Here is a 16,005-nt window from a genome sequence, read left to right as displayed (position 1 = left end):
CCATCCAGGCGTCTCTTCCCGCGGCGCAGACCGAGCGTGGCCTCGAGGCGCCGCGGCCTCCGTGCGGGTCCGGTGGGGAATCTGGCTCCGGCCCATCCCTTAAGCTCATAACCGCGGGCGCCTCGGGCACATCCCGCCCGCCCCGCCCCGCCCCGCGACGCCCGCACCCTGGGAGCACCGGGCCCCTGGGAGCACCACAAGGGCGGCGGGGTCCCCCGGCTGGCGAGCGCCAGTCCCTCTCCGCGGCGCGTGGCCAGGCCCGAGGGCGCCGTCCCCAGGCCCACGAGGAGCCCCCGGCGCCCCTCGTCAGGACCGCCCAGGCCAGCGGGCGCGGGCCCCGCCGGAGCGCCCCGTCCGGGCGCCCCGCCCCCTCGGGCCCCGCCCCCGGCCCCGCCCAGTATGCTAATGAAGCGAGCTCGCGGGCGCGTCTCGCCCCGCCCCTGAGCGCGCTACCTTCGGCCTCACCTTGCCTGTCCCGAGAGCCCCGCCCCCTATGCTAATAAGCCCTTCGCGGCCCCTAGGCCCCGAGGCCCGCCCCTATGCTAATGAGCCGCCTCTCCCACAAGGCAGCGCGCGGGCCGACGCGGCGGCTCGGGGCTCTTTGTGCGGCCGGCGGCACCATGAGCGGCCCCGGCGGGGCGGCGGCGCCCGCCGGCCCCGCGCCGCCCGCGCCGGAGGAGGGCATGACGTGGTGGTACCGCTGGCTGTGTCGCCTGTCGGCGGTGCTGGGGGCAGCGTGTGAGTACCGGCCCCGGGAGGCTCCGCGGCGGGGGGGCGCGGGCTGGACACGGCGGTTCCCCGCGGCCCCCGCGGCCCCCGCGCGCCCCGCCCGGCGTCGAGAGCGGCGGCGGCCCGGGGCGCCCCGGGCCCAGGCGGCCTCACCTGTTGGCCTGGGCGTGGCTGGGGCCGCAGCCTTCGGGCGAAGGAGGTGCGCGGGGGCGCAGGTGCCCGGGGCCCTGACCGCGCCCCGCCCTGGTGCGCGCTGGCCACGCGAGCCGGTGCCGTCGGTTCCCCCCTTCCCGCCGCCTCAGCGCCTCGGCTCCCGATCTTCCACCTCCAGCCCATCCCATGCACCGGCCCACCCCAGGTCTCCCCGGCCCGGCCCTTTCTGTAGGAGCCGCCTCCCGGGAGCCCGGCCGCCGCAGGAGCGAGCGGCAGGTCAGGGACGGGTCCTCAGAGCCCGGGGGAGCCCTCTGGACGCCTGCTTCCCCCAGCCCGCCCACGGGGGTCCTGGCAGGGGCTCCGGAAAGGGCCTGCCTGTCTTCAGGGGAGTCCTCGTGCCCTGACGGGCGCCTGCCTGGCGTGGAGGGCCAGGAAGATCCTGACCAGATGTGCGGAAGGAGCAACTTTCCAGGTCCCCAGGGTGGAGACTGCAAGGAAGTTCAGGGGTGCAGGGCTAGGGGTGTGCTCCTCTGGCCTTGCCTGGAGGCTTCGGCGGGGTAGCCCTCTCCCCCGCACATCGCACAAAGGCCCGTACCCTGTCCCTGTCGCTGACTTTGTAGGATCGCCTGGGGGGCTTGGGGGCAGGCCGTTGGTTAGAGTGGGGTGCTCTGGGGAGCGGCAGTAGTTGGTGGGGGAGAAAGGAAGGGTCCTGACCGGCTTGCAGGCCCTCCCTCCACTTTGGAGTCAGGATGCAACTTGGCGCTGCATGTTTTATGCTGCTGTCTCAGAGCCGGGGTCCTGGACACCAGGCGGTCACAGCGTCGGGGCTGCTGATGACGCTTGGTCTCCCTGCAACGTCAGTGTCACCTGCAGGTCTGCGGGGAGGTGGCTGCTTTGTGACATGGAAGAGTTTGGAGTTTTAGAGATGAAACCCGGCCTTCAAATAAGGCTTGGGCTTCTGGCCCGTCACTCTTGGGTGGGGTTGGGGTAGGGTTACCCTTCTATGCCCCAGGGACCTTTATCTGGGGTGGTGAAGAGCGCTGGGGATGCCGTCGCCTGAAAGGACGAGGCTGGTCCAGGACTGGCCGCCCCACGGCACTTCTCCAGCTCTTGACTGCTCAGGGGCTCCTGGCTGGGCCTGGCCTTGGGGCTGAGCCCTGGTCCTCGCCCAGGTTGGCCGTTGGCAGGGCAGTGGGGTAGGGTTGGAGCTGGAGGTCAGAGGCTGGTGGCTTCCCAGGGACCTTGCGGCCTGAACACATATGTGACATGCCAGGGACAGGTGCCTCCTTCTCAGTAGGCAGGAAGTATGTGGTCCTCAGTGCCTGGGGGCACCAGAGGGCAGCTCCGGTGCTATCTGGGCTCCCATTCTCTGGTTCCCTCCTTTTCCACCTGCTGTCTGCCAGCTAGGGTTACATGGGAAAACTGTGATCCAGGCCCGGGTCAGGAATCAGGTGCAGGAGAGCTACTGCAAAGTTAATGACCTGCTTGCTAATTGCTGCCTCCATGGGCGCAGCCCCCCTCCCTGCCGTCCTGGGCTGGCTTCCGGCCGGGCAGCTTGCTCCCTGGAACTGCCTGGCGGCTCCGGGTCCTCATGAACCTGGTCTATGGCTGTGGGTGGAGCAGGGAAGTGAGCTTGGCTGTCCCTGCTCTTGGGGAGCAGTTGAGGGTGTTGGATGCACCCCTCTGCGTGTGGCCTCCTTTATTTCTGCTGTCAGTGGGCTGTGCTGTGGGACTGGAGGAGACAGGTGGGCCGGGGAGGAGATGAGACCTTCCTGTGATCACTGGGGGTGTGTAAGTCGGCGCTGGGGTTGCCCCCTGGGCCAGCCCATCTTGATTTCTGTCCCCAGGGAGGCAGCCCTTGTGGCCAGCCCACGATCCTGCCACCTGCCCGCCTGAGGCCCGGGACCATGATCTGCCCCATCCTTACCCAGCAGTGGTGCCCTGTAGCTGGGTTTGGAGCAGGCTCCTCCAGGTCCCGGGACAGAGGGTGTGGGGCGCTGGGAGTAGGCAGCTCTGGTCCAGGGCTCAGCCCCAAGGCCAGGCCCAGCCAGGAGCCCCTTAGAGCTGGAGGAAGTGCCATGGGTTGGGGTGGCCAGTGCCCTGGTCAGCCTCGTCCTTTCAGGCTATGGCAGCCCCAGGCTGTGGGACCTGGACCCAGTGCCGGCACCACCCGAGGCAGAGGGGCTGTGGGTGCTGGGGGAGACCCCCAGGGGCCCTGTCCCTTCCCGCTGATCCCTGCCACGTTTCTCTTGCCTCCAGCGTGCGCCATCTCGGGCCTCTTCAACTGTGTCACCATCCACCCCCTGAACATCGCGGCCGGCGTGTGGATGATGTGAGTGGCCGCGGGCTGTGCCCCGGTGGGGTCTGGGTCTGTGGGTTGCTGACCCGGGCAGGGCTTCACCTCTTCATTCCCACTTTCTTAATAACCATCATCAGGGCCAGGCCAGCGCAGACCCCAGGCCAGGCCACAAGTGTTTCCCGAGTGCAATACAGGCCCTGCATCCCTCAGCAGCAACCTCATCGTGGGGTCCTGGGGGCCAGCCGGGGTGGGGGGTGGCAGTCAGGAGCCGGGGGTGGCCCAGCGGGGACGTGGGGCAGGCGAGTTCCTTGTCCCCTCCTGCCGGGGAAGCTCCGGCCCAGAGGAGAGGACGGGGGGTGCAGCTGTGTGGGCCCCACCACCGGCCTGGAGAAGTGGCCGTGCCCTGGGCGCTCATCTGTGTGGGGCTGGCCCGGAGGGCACAGAGAACCACGAGTGGGCCCCGCCTCCTCGAGCTCCTGCCCTGGCGAGGCGGGGCTTGCTGTGCAGGGCCCGGGGCTGTCGGGATGGGTGGAGGCAGCGCCGGGCGCTGGGCCCTGGGCGTGGCGGGCGGAGGGTGAGATGTGCGGGGAGGGCTGGCCCAGGGCGCCAGCTGCCGTGACAGGTGGGGGCAGGCTTGAGGTGGGTGTCGTGCTGAGTTGTGTGGAGCAGTTGGACCTGGGCCTGAGTGTCTGACCCGCGGCAGCTCGAGCAGTCACCGGGCTGGGAGTCCCAGTGCTGGTCACCGACCACGGCCCACCCAGGGGGTCGCCAAGCCTGGAGCAGGTGCCCCAGGTGTGAATGTGGCGGGGGCCCAGCAAGGGTTTCCTCCTCCCTGCGCAGCCACGGGGCGGGCCGGGGCCATCTCATGATGCCCGTGCTGTCTGCCCCCTGGCTGGCCTGGGCACCTGTCAAGGGGTCATGCCGACCGCAGCAGCGCGAGGCCGCCCTTCCTCCCAGATGGAAGGGTAAAGCGAGCCCACCCAGCCTTCCTGCAGCAGGTTGCTCGGGCAGGGAGCTGGGGATGCTGGGCAGAGGCCTGGAGAGGGGCCGGGGGCCGCTGCCCCGGAAGCCATCTGACGGCTGCCCGCTCCTGCCTGCAGCCTGAATGCCTTCGTGCTGCTGCTGTGCGAGGCGCCCTTCTGCTGCCCGTTCATCGAGTTTGCGAACACGGTGGCCGCGAGGGTGGACCGCCTGCGCTCCTGGCAGAAGGCCGGCTTCTACTGCGGGTGAGTGACGGGTCCCCAGCACACACCCCAAACCTGCTGGCTCAGCACCCGCAGGCGAGGGTGGGGCAGGGGGTGCTGTGCACCCTCCGGCCCCGCTGGGAAGCCAGCCCCGCTGCCGGGCCAGCCGTGCTGGGGTTGGGGGGGTGGGGGGAGGCGCTGTGGGGGTCGGCGAGCAGGCCTGGGACTCTGGGCAGCGCCCCCCAGGGCTGGGGCAGGGCAGCGGCCGTCGTGGAGGCTGCTCTGTGCTGTGGCTGACCGTGCAGGGTGGCCCCTGGACCGTCTCCATGGCGGCGCGTGAGCTGCGAGGCCGCATCCGTCTCCGTGTGTTTTTTCATTCATTGTACTTCTTTTTTGAAAACTGGCATCTAGACGTCTTATTTAGCAAGCTCCGGGTTTGCTGCATTCAAGTCGTCTTCACCCTTTGGTGCGTCTCCCACGAATATGCTCCGGCCTGTGCTCGCCTGTAATTTTATTCTTGACAGAAGATTTCTCCCTCACCCCCTGCTTTGTCATTTCTATTCTTTTTATTACTCAGGAGTCCTATAACTTCCGTAAAAGCTCACGAGCACATGTCCCACCAGAATGGAGATTCAGGTAGAAGCAGCTGGCCCGGCCCAGGCCCACCCCCGGCCCCGCCAGGTGCCCTGTGCCTGCGCTCTGGTTACAGGGTGTGTGGCAGGTGAGGCCGGGGCAGCCTCCTCCCGGCAGGTGTCAGGGCTGGTCCTCGGGCGCTGGTGTTGCCCTGCCCAGGTAACTCACCTCGCTGGGTCGAGGATCAGCCACGAGCGTCGCTCGCCACCAGGGGACGCATGCAGCATGGGGCTGTCCGCTGTGGCTGCCCAGGGCAGGCCCCCGGGGACCTTTCTTGCTCCCACTGGCTGGTGGCACCTGCTGATGATCCAGACCAAGTTCTGGACTTAACTTGCTTCCCCATTTTCTTTGAGGCGGGGTCCCCCTCGACATGCCTCTGAGAAGCGGGGTGGCTTGTCCAGCGTCACAAAGCTGGGGGGGCTGCAGGCGGCAAGGGGGTCGCTGCTTCGCCGTCCTCGTAAGCAGGGAGGGGGGGCCAGTGCCCTCCACTCTCTTGGGAGCCTGAAATCTGACGGAAGCTCCCAGTCTTCTCCCCAGAAAGCACCCCGTCTTCGCACACGAGTTCAGGGCGTCGAGGACTTTGTGAAGCCTCAGGTGGTGCGGGCTGCGCCCTTAGTCCTGTGTACCCCCCAGGATGGCCGTGGTCCCCATCATCATCAGCCTGACGCTGACCACACTGCTGGGTAACGCCATCGCCTTTGCCACGGGTGTGCTGTACGGACTCGCCGCTCTGGGCAGGAAGTGCGTCTGTGCCCGGCTGGCCTGGGGGGCGGGGGCTTGGCCAGTGAGGGAAACTGAGGCACAGAGGTTGCCAGTCTCTCGGTGGTGCCCCGGGGTTTAGTTCGAGGGCCCGAGGGCTTCCCGGAGGCCCAGTCTGGCCTCCCCGCTCCCAGAGCAGGGCTGGCTGGGCGGTGGCCACTGAGGTCCACCTCCTGTCCAGGTTCTACTCCTGGCACCATATTCAGGGGCCTGGCTCCCCAGGGCTCCCCCGCCCTCGCCACACAGCCAGGGCTGTCTCAGAACCTGCAGCATAGCCCCCCACAGCCTGCCCCTTGGTGGGGATAAGGTGTGTCTCTCCGGGGCTCCGGAAGCCAGGGGCTCACTGGGGGGGCTGTCTCCGGGCCTGGCCTTGCGCCGGTGCTGACCCGCTCTCTCCCCAGGGGCGATGCCATCTCCTACGCCAGGATCCAGCAGCAGAAGCAGCAGGCAGATGAGGAGAAACTCACAGAGACCCTGGAGGGGGAGCTGTGACAGAGCAGCCCTCCCTGCCCGGCTCTCCGGCTCCTGGGGACAGCCTGGGGACGGGCCTCCACCTGGCTCCCTCAGCCCCTCTGCACGCTCTCCACATGTCGCCTCCTGGTCCTGAGCGCCAGGCCCAGGCAGGCGTGGAGGTGGGTGGGGTGGCAGGCAGTGCCAGGCTGCTGGGCCCCACTCCTGCCAGCCAGCCTGGCTGGGCTAGGGCAGACTGGGGGATTTCCAGACTCCTCAGCTGGAGGCCTAGGAGGGCTGAGACTCCGGCTTGCCTGTGTCTGGAGGTGGGTCTGGCCTTCGGCAGGAGAGGCCCGAAGCTGAGCCATTGGCCCCCCGGCTGCCTGTCCATGGTGCTGCCTGCCGTTGCTGGGGCTCCACATCTGTCCTTGGTGGCAAGCAACAGCTCGGTAGGGGTGCTTGTGTCCCCAGCCCCCAGGACTGGACCTCAGGACAAGGAGTCCCGGTATGCCCTCTTGGACCTGGCCACCGCTACGTCCTTCTCGGCCTGTAGGCCTGCGTGCTCACCTGTGGGACGGTCCTGGCCTGGTTCACAGTGGCTGAGACCACTTAGCAGGGCTGAGCCTGACCGGCCTCTAATGCTTCTGCTCCACCCCTGCCCTTGGAGGGCTTGCTGCCCACTGCCTGCAGCTCCCCTACCGCCCCGGCACCGGGCAGGGGAGCCGGCCTGTGGCAAGGAGAGCTGACATCTGGTGGGGCTCCTGGGAGCTGCACCAGCACTGACCTGCCCTATCCACACCTGCCTGTGGCTTCTGCCACCCAAGCTTGGTGGCACTGGTAGAGGAGGGTGTGTGTGGAATGCAGGGGCCCGCCCCCGCCCCAGCAGCCCTCCAGGGAGCCTGCCCAGGCTGACCCCAGGGTGGCAGGAACCTGGGGTGCAGCCCGGGTGGGGACGTGTGCCTTAGAGGCCCCCCAGGGTCCCCTTTCTCAGGCCAGTGCTGGGTCTAAGGGCTGTAGACGCCAGGCTTCTCCAGGCCAGCTGCGTGTGTGTGTGTGTGTGCGCGCGCGCGTGTGCCGTGAATAGACCTGTCTACCTCCCAGGAGGAGCCAGGGTCCTGCCTGCCCCTCTTGGCTCTTTCTTATCTTGGAGGTGGGACTCGGGGTCGCATCCGCCCAGAGGGGAGGAGGGCCCGGGGGGGAAGAGCGCACCTCGCCCCAGAGCGGCAGGGCTGGGGCTGGGGCCGACGCAGCGGTGGGCTGGAGCGCGAGGCCGGGTCCTTGTCAGATGGGGCACGGGGGGCCCTGCCGGGGGTTGCGGTCTCCAGCCGTGTAGTCCTGGGCAGGACCTGAGTGGCTCGGTGCCGCAGGGCAGGCCCCTGCCGGAGGTGCCGACAGTCTGTGCACCCCGTTTTCTCGACAGCTTGTGTTCTGAGCAATAAAGCCTGGTGGCGTTTTGTTTGCTCTCCCCTGAGCCCGTTCTCTGCCGCCCAAGCCCGCCGCCCCCGCCCGCGCGCCAGGACTGGGTGGCGGGAAGCGCGCTCAGCTGGGGGCGGTGGGGGTTGGCCAACAGGGGTACCAGGCTCTGGTGACCTGGGCTGAGAATTTGGGTCTGGCCTGGGGGCGAAAGGGTCCCCCACCTGGAACAGGACTCCTTTCTGGGGCCGGGGCCCGAGTCTTTATTCTGCAGCAGGGAGAACACGTCTGCACAGAGCCGCTCGCCTGAGGTCGGGCGGGCGCCGGGCCTGCCCGGGGCTGGGGTGTCGGCCGTTCCCGGGGGCGCACACGGCCTGGTGCGGCGCTGCCTGCCTCCCCGAGCGGGCCACGTCCTTCCCTGTCCTCTCTGTCCCCCTCCCAGCCGCGGGGGCATTCCAGGCACTGGAGTGAGGAGCCGCGGGTGCCGCGCCGGGCGCGCTCTGCTGCAGCATGGGCTGCACGTCTGTTGGCCGGTCCCGCCCGAGGTGTGCGCCGGGCTGGATGGTCTGGGGGCCTGTCGAGCTCTGGCGGCCCCAGGCTCCACTGCCTCCTGCAGAGGCCCCGGCGGGGCCCGCCTAGTGCAGGAAGGACCTCTGCCCGGTGCGGAAGAAGGACTCGATCTGCTCCAGCGACCGGCCCCTGGTCTCGGGCACGCAGCAGCTGGTGAACACCAGGTTCACCAAGCAGATGGCGGCGAAGAAGAAGAAGGGGGTCTGCAGGCCAAAGGCATTCTGGGGAGGGAGGGGCGTGGTCACTCAGGGCCCGGAGCCCTCGCGCCTGGCAGTGCGCCATGGGCCATGCTGGCATCAGCCAGCCTGGGGGCCCTCATCTGCTCTTCCCCTGCTCAGACACCTCCTGGGGCTCCCCACAGCCCCTGAGAAAATGAGGGTGCTTTACCAGGGCGCTTGGACTTCTGGGCCGGCGGCCCCTCCCTCCATCAGCCCAGCTCGCCCTGGCCAGGTCCACTGGCCCTGCAGCCTCGCCTCAGGCCCCTCTTCCCTCCCCTCCCTAGAAGCCCGCCCTTGTGCTTTTAGCTGCTCCATGCTTGGGCCTGCAGGGAGCTGCCACCACAGCCTCAGGCCACCCCGGGTCCTCCCTGCCCCAAGCCCATTTGTGTGTCCGCAGAGTGCTGGCGCCTCTGGGCTGTCCTTGGCCTCGGTCTCCCCTGAAAGGGGTGGAGCTAGTCTCAGGGGCCGCCACCGTGTGGCTGAGCAGCGGTGATGGGGTGGCCTGGCGCGGCCGGCAGGGCCTCAGGCCCTGGGTGGGCACTCACCACCACCAGCAGGAAGGACTTGGTGAGGGCGAAGGCGGTGAGCCAGCTGACCAGCACGCAGAGCCCCGAGGCCACGCCGCGCGCCCGTAGCGGCAGGATCTCGGACATGAGCAGCCAGGTGATGGGCCCCCAGCCCATGGCGTAGCCTGCGGAGAGGGGGCCGGCAGCTGAGGCCCCACTTCTTCCTCTGGGCTGCCGAGGGACAGAGCCCCACCCACCCAGACCACACAGGACAGCAGTGGCCGCTCCACACCTCTCCGCGAGCCAGCCCTCCTCCCAGCGGCCCTGCCCCCGGCGCCCTACCCATGATGAAGAGCATGGTGGCCAGCAGAGGCACCAGGGTGAGGTAGCTGCTGGGCGTAGCCAGGGGCTGCTCTGTGCCCCGCAAGGGCATGCCCTCGAGGCTTGTGGTGCTGTTGGGGGCCAGAGGACTAAAGTGGACGTACAGCCCCAGAGCCAGGTTGGCAGAGAACATGACGGTTGCTGTTGACAGACAGGTGGCCCTCGGGGGCCAGGATGCACTGAGCTGGCTGCTGTGCCAGCCCCATCTCATCTGCCACCCCCACCCACAGCTGGTCAGGGGCTGGAGACCCCACAGAGCACCCCCTTGTCTCCCCACCCCTCCATGGGGGTCAGTCGGCTTATTGGCTGCCACAAACCCCACCATACCTCTCTGGAGGGGCTGGTGCCAGGCCCCGAGCTGGCTGCTGAGGAGTCTGGCGGCTGCCCCACTCCCCCACAGGGGTGCCCAGGGTGAGGGCCATGCCAGGCGTAGCCGCTGCAGCCTCCTGGCAGTGCGTGAGGGCACACGCTGGACATGGCAGCTCACCTGAGATGAAGAGCAGGACCTTTCGGCCAGCCAGGTCCATGGTGAGGGCAGCGATGAGCACAGACAATAGTCTCACGGCCCCCACGATGGCTGCATCATCCTTGGCGGGCTGCAAAGGGGGGACAGTGGGGCTGAGGGGCCCTGCCTGGCCCCGGCCCATGGGTACTGCAGCCAGGGCCTCGGCCCCCCAGGAGCAGGGGCGTCTCTGAGGGCCACTGTGCCTAGCGCTGCCTCTGGTCGGCACCCTCACCCCTGCGTGCCCACTGCTGGCCCCGGCTGGGCTCCCATGACCCCTGAGCACCCTAATCTCTGCATCTCAGCTCCATCTGCACCCATGCGGCCCGCTGCCTGTTATCTCCATCCTGCAGAGGAGGAAGCTGAGGTCTGGAGGGGAAGTGGCTCCTCAGCGGGAGGGAGATGCTCTGAACCTGGGTCCACTACGCCCGAGGGGTCTGCAGTTTTATAAAACTGGCTTCCTTTGCCGTCCCCTCTCTCCTGTTTAAGAACACGCGGCTTTGCTCACACACGTTATTCTGAGCACAGGTGCATGGCACGGAGTCAGCTAAGAGCCCCGGAGATCTCCGTGTGCACGGGACACCCACCCCGGGCCAGCACAGATGCTCGTGGGGATGAGCCTCTCGGGGTCGTGGGGGCAGAGTGGGGCTCTGTGGGGTGCTCACCAGCAGCACGGCCATCTTGTCGAAGATGGGCTGCAGGTAGACCAGGATGGGCGTGACGCCGGTCAGCTGCTGCAGGAGGCGCATCAGCACAGCGATGACGATGGGCCGGTACATGTGGGGGTCCCGGACCTCGGCCCACGACATGCGGCTGCTCTGGAGACATGAGGCCGAAGCTGAGGGGGCCGTGTCGGCGTCCCTGGTGGGCGACCCCTGCCCCTGCCCTGGGCTGTGTGGGGCTGGCTGGCACGTCCCTTGCTCCCACTCCCAGAAGAGAAGCTGTGCACCGAGGCAGTCGTTCAGGGGACCCCCACCTGAACCCCAGGATCTGGATGGCCAGCATCTCCGGTGCCCAGGTGCCCACCACAGAGCCTGGGCCTGGGCCAGGGGTTGGGGCCACACCTCTCCCATTCCAGGAGGCGGGAGCTGTCGTTAATCCCGTCTTCCAGGAAAAGGAACTAAGCTCAGAGAGGCCAGGCCTGCCCGGTATCCACCCTCCCCACCTGTCTCTGGACGTTGTCCTGGATCTGCTCGAACTCCCAGCGGATGTCGGCGTCGGCCCCACGCAGCCAGGCCAGCGCCCGCAGGGCCTCGGCATCCCTGCCCCGGGATAGCAGGAAGCGCGGGGAGTTGGGCATGAAGCTGAGCAGCAGGACCATGATGAGCACAGGCCCCTCTCCGGCCACGGCCAGCCAGCGCCAGGGCAGCTGGAGGCCTGCAGCGAGGAGCACGTGAGGCGGGGGCCCAGGCCTGACGCCGAGCCCCTTCCACGGGCCCTCGGAGCAACCTCCTCTGCCTTCCCGGGGTCACCTCCCACAGGAAGCCTACCCTGGTTGCCCGAGCCCTCTATGATCGCCACCAGGAGGGGCTGCAGGGATTGCCCGGTCCCTGGCAAGGGGCCCAGCACATAGAAGGGGATCTTCATTGGGCCTCCAGCACTGAGGCAGGCTGACAGAGAGCAGGCCTCTATCGCTAAGCCCTCACCCCCTCTCAGTCAGCCTTTCTCTGGACTTCTTACCTACCACCATTTGATGCAGGCTGCTGTGCAGAGAGCCCCACGGAAGCCCTCACTGCCCAGAGAGGGAGGGGGCTCATGACCGGGGCAGGGGGGCAGGAGCTGCCTGGAGGTGCACAGTGGGGGCTGGAGATCGGGTAGCAGGCAGCCTGGGGTGCCCGGATGAGACTCACCAAGGGCGTACAGGGACAGCGATCCGAACACAGCCATGAGCTGGGGTGTGGCCCCCAGGGCACCTCGAACACCTGGGGGAGCAATCTCAGACACATACACCTGCAAGACACGTGACCAGCCCGGGCCTTGGCGAGGTGCCGGTTCCTGAGCTGGGCTGAAGCGGGGGAGCCCCGGGGGAGCAGGGGTGGGGCTCCTCGGGGACTCCTGTCCTGGCGGGGTCTCAGGCCGGGCCCTCTTGGCTCACATTTCCTGTGGGTGGGCAGAAGCTCGTGGCTCTGAAGTGGGAGGCCGGAGGGCGGCAGACTCTGTCTCTGCTCCCTGGGGGTCTCTGCCCTTGCCGGGCTCCCCCGCCAGACGCTGGAACATACGAGAGGCGCCGGGAGGCCACGAGACGGGGCTTCCCTTTCCTCTCTGCTGCTCAGTTTCTCCCATTGAGCAATGAATCTGATTGCAGGAAACGGGGTGGGAAATTTGGGTGTCTACAGTGGAGGCAGCTAGAGTTAGTCGGATTTCCCCAAAATCAGCTGCCGTGCTAACCTGGGGTGAGCGGAGGCCCCCCGCAGCCACAGGGAAAGGCAGACATTCTCATGGGGCCGCGGTCAGAGCCAGGGGCAGTGGCCGAGCAGCGGCTTACCGGGATGCAGGCAGCCGTGAGGCCCCCGGCGAAGCCCGTCAGCACCCGCCCCAGCAGCAACATCCAGAGGCTGTGGGCGCCCGCCATGAGCGCGTAGCCGGCGGCCGAGGGCACGGCCGAGAACATGATGCTGAGCTTCCGGCCCAGGAGGTCGTTGAGGACCATGGCGCTGAGGCCCCCCGCCGCCGCGCCCAGGGTAAACACGGACTGCAAGGAGAGGCACAGGGCAGGTGAGGCGGGGTACCCGGCACCCCCACCAGAAGCAAGCTGGCTGCAGGACCGGGAGTGAGTCTCCCATCTCTGGAGGTGGACTAGCGCACGTGGGCGTCCCTCGTGGGGATGCCCCATGGGGACTCCAGCTCAGGGGGCACCTGTCGACCACGGTCTGTCCCCCCTGATGTTCACACGTCTGCTGCTTCAGGACAGGGCATGAAGGATTTGGTGACTTGAAGCCCCTGGCGTTTATGCTCCGGGAGTTGCTGATTTCCCCGTGAGTGCGGTGAGCGGGACCTGCCCGTGGCCTGGGCACTGCCTGGCCAGCCCGGCCTGGCACACGGAGGTCTCAGCAAGCTCCCGGGCTCTGAGCAAGGATGCTGTGAGCATACACTGGGGGCTACTCGGTTATAACTGCAGTCCTGGCACGCTTGGGGTCCCTGCTTTCCAATTGCCCCATCTGTCCCAGGGGGTCCTCCCTGCCCCAGCCAGGGCCTCTGCCTCTGTCCATTAGCACCTGATGTCCCTGCCCCCATCGTGGCGGCGTGTCTGCTCCGCTCTGGGTGTCGGGGGTTCTTCGGAACCCTCAAGCCCAGGGGGTGGTGACACTGAGGTGCTGTCTACTCCTCCGGAGGCCTCCTCCAGCTTTCACTTCCTCTTATTTCCCAGCAGTGACAATCTGGCCTCCCGCCCGTCCAGCCCCCTCCGCCCAGGCTGGATGAGGGGAGAGTCAGGCCGGAGCCCTGGAGGGGGTCCCCAGGCCAAGCTTTGCGGGGGTTCCTGGCTGGGCCAAAGCTCAGTGGACCCCTGCTCCTCCCGCCCCTCTCCAGGCCAAGCGGCCCTTACCCCGAACCAGGACGCCTGGTTCTTGGTCAGTGTCAGGTCCGGGTCCAGGGAGCTCTCCAGGGCGGGGATGACCGGGGACGTGTAGACCATGGCGTACCCGAAGCTGAAATTGCCCAGCACGGCGGCGAAGGTGGCCAGGAACACCCTCCAGTTCTGCAGGCGCCTGGCGGGAGGCGGCGCGGTTGGGGGGGACCCTTGTCCCGGAAGTGCCGCCGGTCGGGGCGCCGCACGGGGGGCCAGGGGGCGGCTGTCCGGGGGGCACGACCCCGGGGCCCGGCCGCTCGCTTCCCCGGGGAACCCCCAGGGCGAGGCGGCGGCCCCGATGGCCCAGACGCGGCGCGGGTCCTGCGCTCCGGGGGGGGGGGGGGCTGCTGCCTCCGTGCTGGCTTCTGCCCCGGCCGCCGCCGCCCGCCGCGCGGATCCAGGCGCTCCCCGGCCGCCCGCGCCGCAGGCCCCGGCCGCTCCGGGAACGGGCTCCCGAAACAGGGCGCGGCGCGGGGGGCGCAGGGCCGCGGCCACCCCCGCGCCAGCCCGCGCCCCAGCCCGCGCCCCAGCCCGCGCCCAGCCCGCGCCCCAGCCCGCGCCCCTGCCCGCGCCCCAGCCCGCGCCCCTGCCCGCGCCCCAGCCCGCGCCCCTGCCCGCGCCCCAGCCCGCGCCCCTGCCCGCGCCCCAGCCCGCGCCCCAGCCCGCGCCCCTGCCCGCGCCCCAGCCCGCGCCCCTGCCCGCGCCCCAGCCCGCGCCCCTGCCCGCGCCCCAGCCCGCGCCCCTGCCCGCGCCCCTGCCCGCGCCCCAGCCCGCGCCCCTGCCCGCGCCCCTGCCCGCGCCCCTGCCCGCGCCCCTGCCCGCGCCCCAGCCCGCGCCCCTGCCCGCGCCCCTGCCCGCGCCCCTGCCCGCGCCCCAGCCCGCGCCCCTGCCCGCGCCCCAGCCCGCGCCCCTGCCCGCGCCCCTGCCCGCGCCCCAGCCCGCGCCCCTGCCCGCGCCCCAGCCCGCGCCCCTGCCCGCGCCCCAGCCCGCGCCCCTGCCCGCGCTGCTCACCCGGCGCGCGCCCCGTCCGGGGGCGACGGCGACGGCGACGCGGGCGGCCCCCCGGCGAAGGTGTCGTAGTCCGGGCCCGCGGCCCGCAGCAGCGGCTCCTGCATGGCCGGCTCGGGCTCGGGCTCCGGCTCGGCTCCGGCTCGGGCTCTGGCTCCGGCTCCGGCTCCGGCTCGGCTCCGGCTCGGCTCGGCTCGGGCGCGCGGGGCCGCGGCGGCAGGTGCGGGCCGGGGTGGGCGGTGCCCGGGCCCCGCCGGCCCCGCCCCCGCGCGCGATTGGCTGCGGCGGCCCCGCGGGGAGGGCGCCGGCCAATGGGCGGCCGCGGGCGCCTGCGGGCCGGGCGGGGCGCGGGCGGGGCCTCCCCGCGGCTCGGGATGCGGGTCCAGCCCGGCCGCCGCCCGCGCCGCTGCGCGCGCTGCGCCGAGGCCGCCGCGCGCGAGGGGTGCGGGCGCGGGCCGGGGCGCCGAGGGGGGACGCGGCCTCGCAGCGGAGTGTGGAGGGCGCACTAGCTGGACCCGGCCGGCCGGGGCCCGGGTCCCCGCGGCTGGCCTGTCCGGTTGGATGCTGTGTGCAGGCTAGGCCGGGCCCTGGGGACGGCGGCCACCGGCGCCGAGGGTGTCCCTGGACGACCCGGCACATGGGAACCCTCCTCCCGGAGGAAGGGGCTGGACAGTCGGTCGTGCAGGGCCTGCAGCCTGCCCCTGCCTTGTGCGCCTCCGGCCCCAGCCCGGCTCTGACAGGCTGAGCGCCGCCCTCCTGGGCAGCTGGGGTTCCCCTTCTAGGAGGAGAGACTGAAGCCCAGACTTGCCAGGGCCCAAAGGCGCTGCCTCCCTCCAAACCACAGCTGGGAGGGCCCAGTCCCCTTACTCCTGGCGCTGTCAAGGCCCCTCTCCGCTGCCCCAGCTCCCTCCCCTGGGAGGAAGTGAAAGCAAGTTTGTCTGGCACTGATCTGGGGCCGAGGGCTGGGAGCACCAGCCAGCTAAACTCTATCTCCCAGTCCGTTTCTTTTTCTGGTTTTGAAATAATTTGGGGTTGCTATGAATCGCCTAGGAAATAAGATAATGTTTAAACATAAAAACTGAAACTGGACCCCCCAGCCCATTCTCAAAGTTACAGAATTATTATTATTATTTTTTAAGATTTATATTTATGCATACAAGAACTGGGTACAGGCCAGAGATGCGGGGGGTGGGAGGATCCACCGGAGACAGAGCGGGGAACAGAACAGGCGGACTGATGAAATACACTGCTGAGGGGAGCAGCGGGGAGACAGGAGCGCTTTGCCGTGCCATGTGGGTTGCTCCCTGGCCGGTTGGGGATGCTGCAGAGGCTGGGGATTGCCTCATAGTGTGGTGCTTAATCCCTTGCGCCACCAGGGAGGACCCAAAGTTACAGAATTATTAGTTGCATTTCTCCCTTTTAACTTTCAGAGAGAGAGCCCAGAAATTCGTTCTTTTTTTTAAAACAAGTATTTTCTTTTCTTTTTTTTTTTAGGATTTATTTATTTATTTATACAAGCACTGGGTACAGTCAGAAGCGCGGGAGGGTGAGAGAATTCACCAGAGCCAGAGCGGTGAGCGGAGCAGGCAGAAGGACCGAAGGACACTGCTGAGGGGAGCAGCGGGCGGCAGG

General features: G+C 68.9%; 2 protein-coding genes across 3 annotated transcripts; one reads left to right on the top strand and one right to left on the bottom strand.

Annotated features, from left to right (window-relative positions):
• Positions 1–620: 620 nt before the first annotated feature.
• On the top strand, positions 621–7,698 carry CACFD1 (calcium channel flower domain containing 1). Its single transcript, XM_037492985.2, has 5 exons — positions 621–738; positions 3,142–3,214; positions 4,282–4,407; positions 5,632–5,739; positions 6,159–7,698. Exons 1-5 carry the CDS (start codon positions 621–623, stop codon positions 6,247–6,249), a joined length of 516 nt encoding a protein of 171 aa, XP_037348882.1. The 3' UTR covers positions 6,250–7,698.
• Positions 7,699–8,228: 530 nt separating this feature from the next.
• SLC2A6 (solute carrier family 2 member 6) lies at positions 8,229–14,498 on the bottom strand. Of its 2 annotated transcripts, XM_037492941.1 has the most exons (10): positions 14,377–14,480; positions 13,342–13,504; positions 12,283–12,489; positions 11,648–11,747; positions 10,963–11,174; positions 10,463–10,615; positions 9,783–9,891; positions 9,257–9,436; positions 8,954–9,099; positions 8,229–8,411 (listed from the first exon to the last, which is right to left on the bottom strand). In XM_037492941.1, exons 1-10 carry the CDS (start codon positions 14,478–14,480, stop codon positions 8,256–8,258), a joined length of 1,530 nt encoding a protein of 509 aa, XP_037348838.1. In that variant the 3' UTR covers positions 8,229–8,255. The 2 variants fall into 2 exon arrangements, with proteins under 2 accessions (XP_037348838.1, XP_037348839.1); XM_037492942.2 differs by lacking the exon at positions 9,257–9,436 and having other exon boundaries at positions 14,377–14,498.
• Between the last annotated feature and the right edge of the window lie 1,507 nt (positions 14,499–16,005).

The sequence above is a fragment of the Talpa occidentalis genome, unplaced genomic scaffold (assembly GCF_014898055.3).
Source record: "Talpa occidentalis isolate TD23 unplaced genomic scaffold, MPIMG_talOcc4v2.1 talOcc4.7, whole genome shotgun sequence".
Lineage (NCBI taxonomy): Eukaryota > Metazoa > Chordata > Mammalia > Eulipotyphla > Talpidae > Talpa > Talpa occidentalis.
The sequence above is the reverse complement of the archived record's forward strand: the minus strand, read 5'-3'. Positions and strand labels throughout refer to the sequence as shown.

Excerpts from the sequence above, each read along its gene's own strand:
- CACFD1 (XM_037492985.2), top strand. The coding sequence starts at position 621 with ATGAGCGGCCCCGGCGGGGCGGCGGCGCCCGCCGGCCCCGCGCCGCCC. Across the intron at positions 4,408-5,631 it reads AAGGCCGGCTTCTACTGCGG|GATGGCCGTGGTCCCCATCA; the intron begins GTGAGTGACGGG and ends TGTACCCCCCAG. Across the intron at positions 5,740-6,158 it reads CTCGCCGCTCTGGGCAGGAA|GGGCGATGCCATCTCCTACG; the intron begins GTGCGTCTGTGC and ends CTCTCTCCCCAG.
- SLC2A6 (XM_037492941.1), bottom strand. The coding sequence starts at position 14,480 with ATGCAGGAGCCGCTGCTGCGGGCCGCGGGCCCGGACTACGACACCTTC. Across the intron at positions 13,505-14,376 it reads CCGGACGGGGCGCGCGCCGG|GCGCCTGCAGAACTGGAGGG; the intron begins GTGAGCAGCGCG and ends GCCTCCCGCCAG. Across the intron at positions 12,490-13,341 it reads ACCAGGCGTCCTGGTTCGGG|TCCGTGTTTACCCTGGGCGC; the intron begins GTAAGGGCCGCT and ends CTCTCCTTGCAG.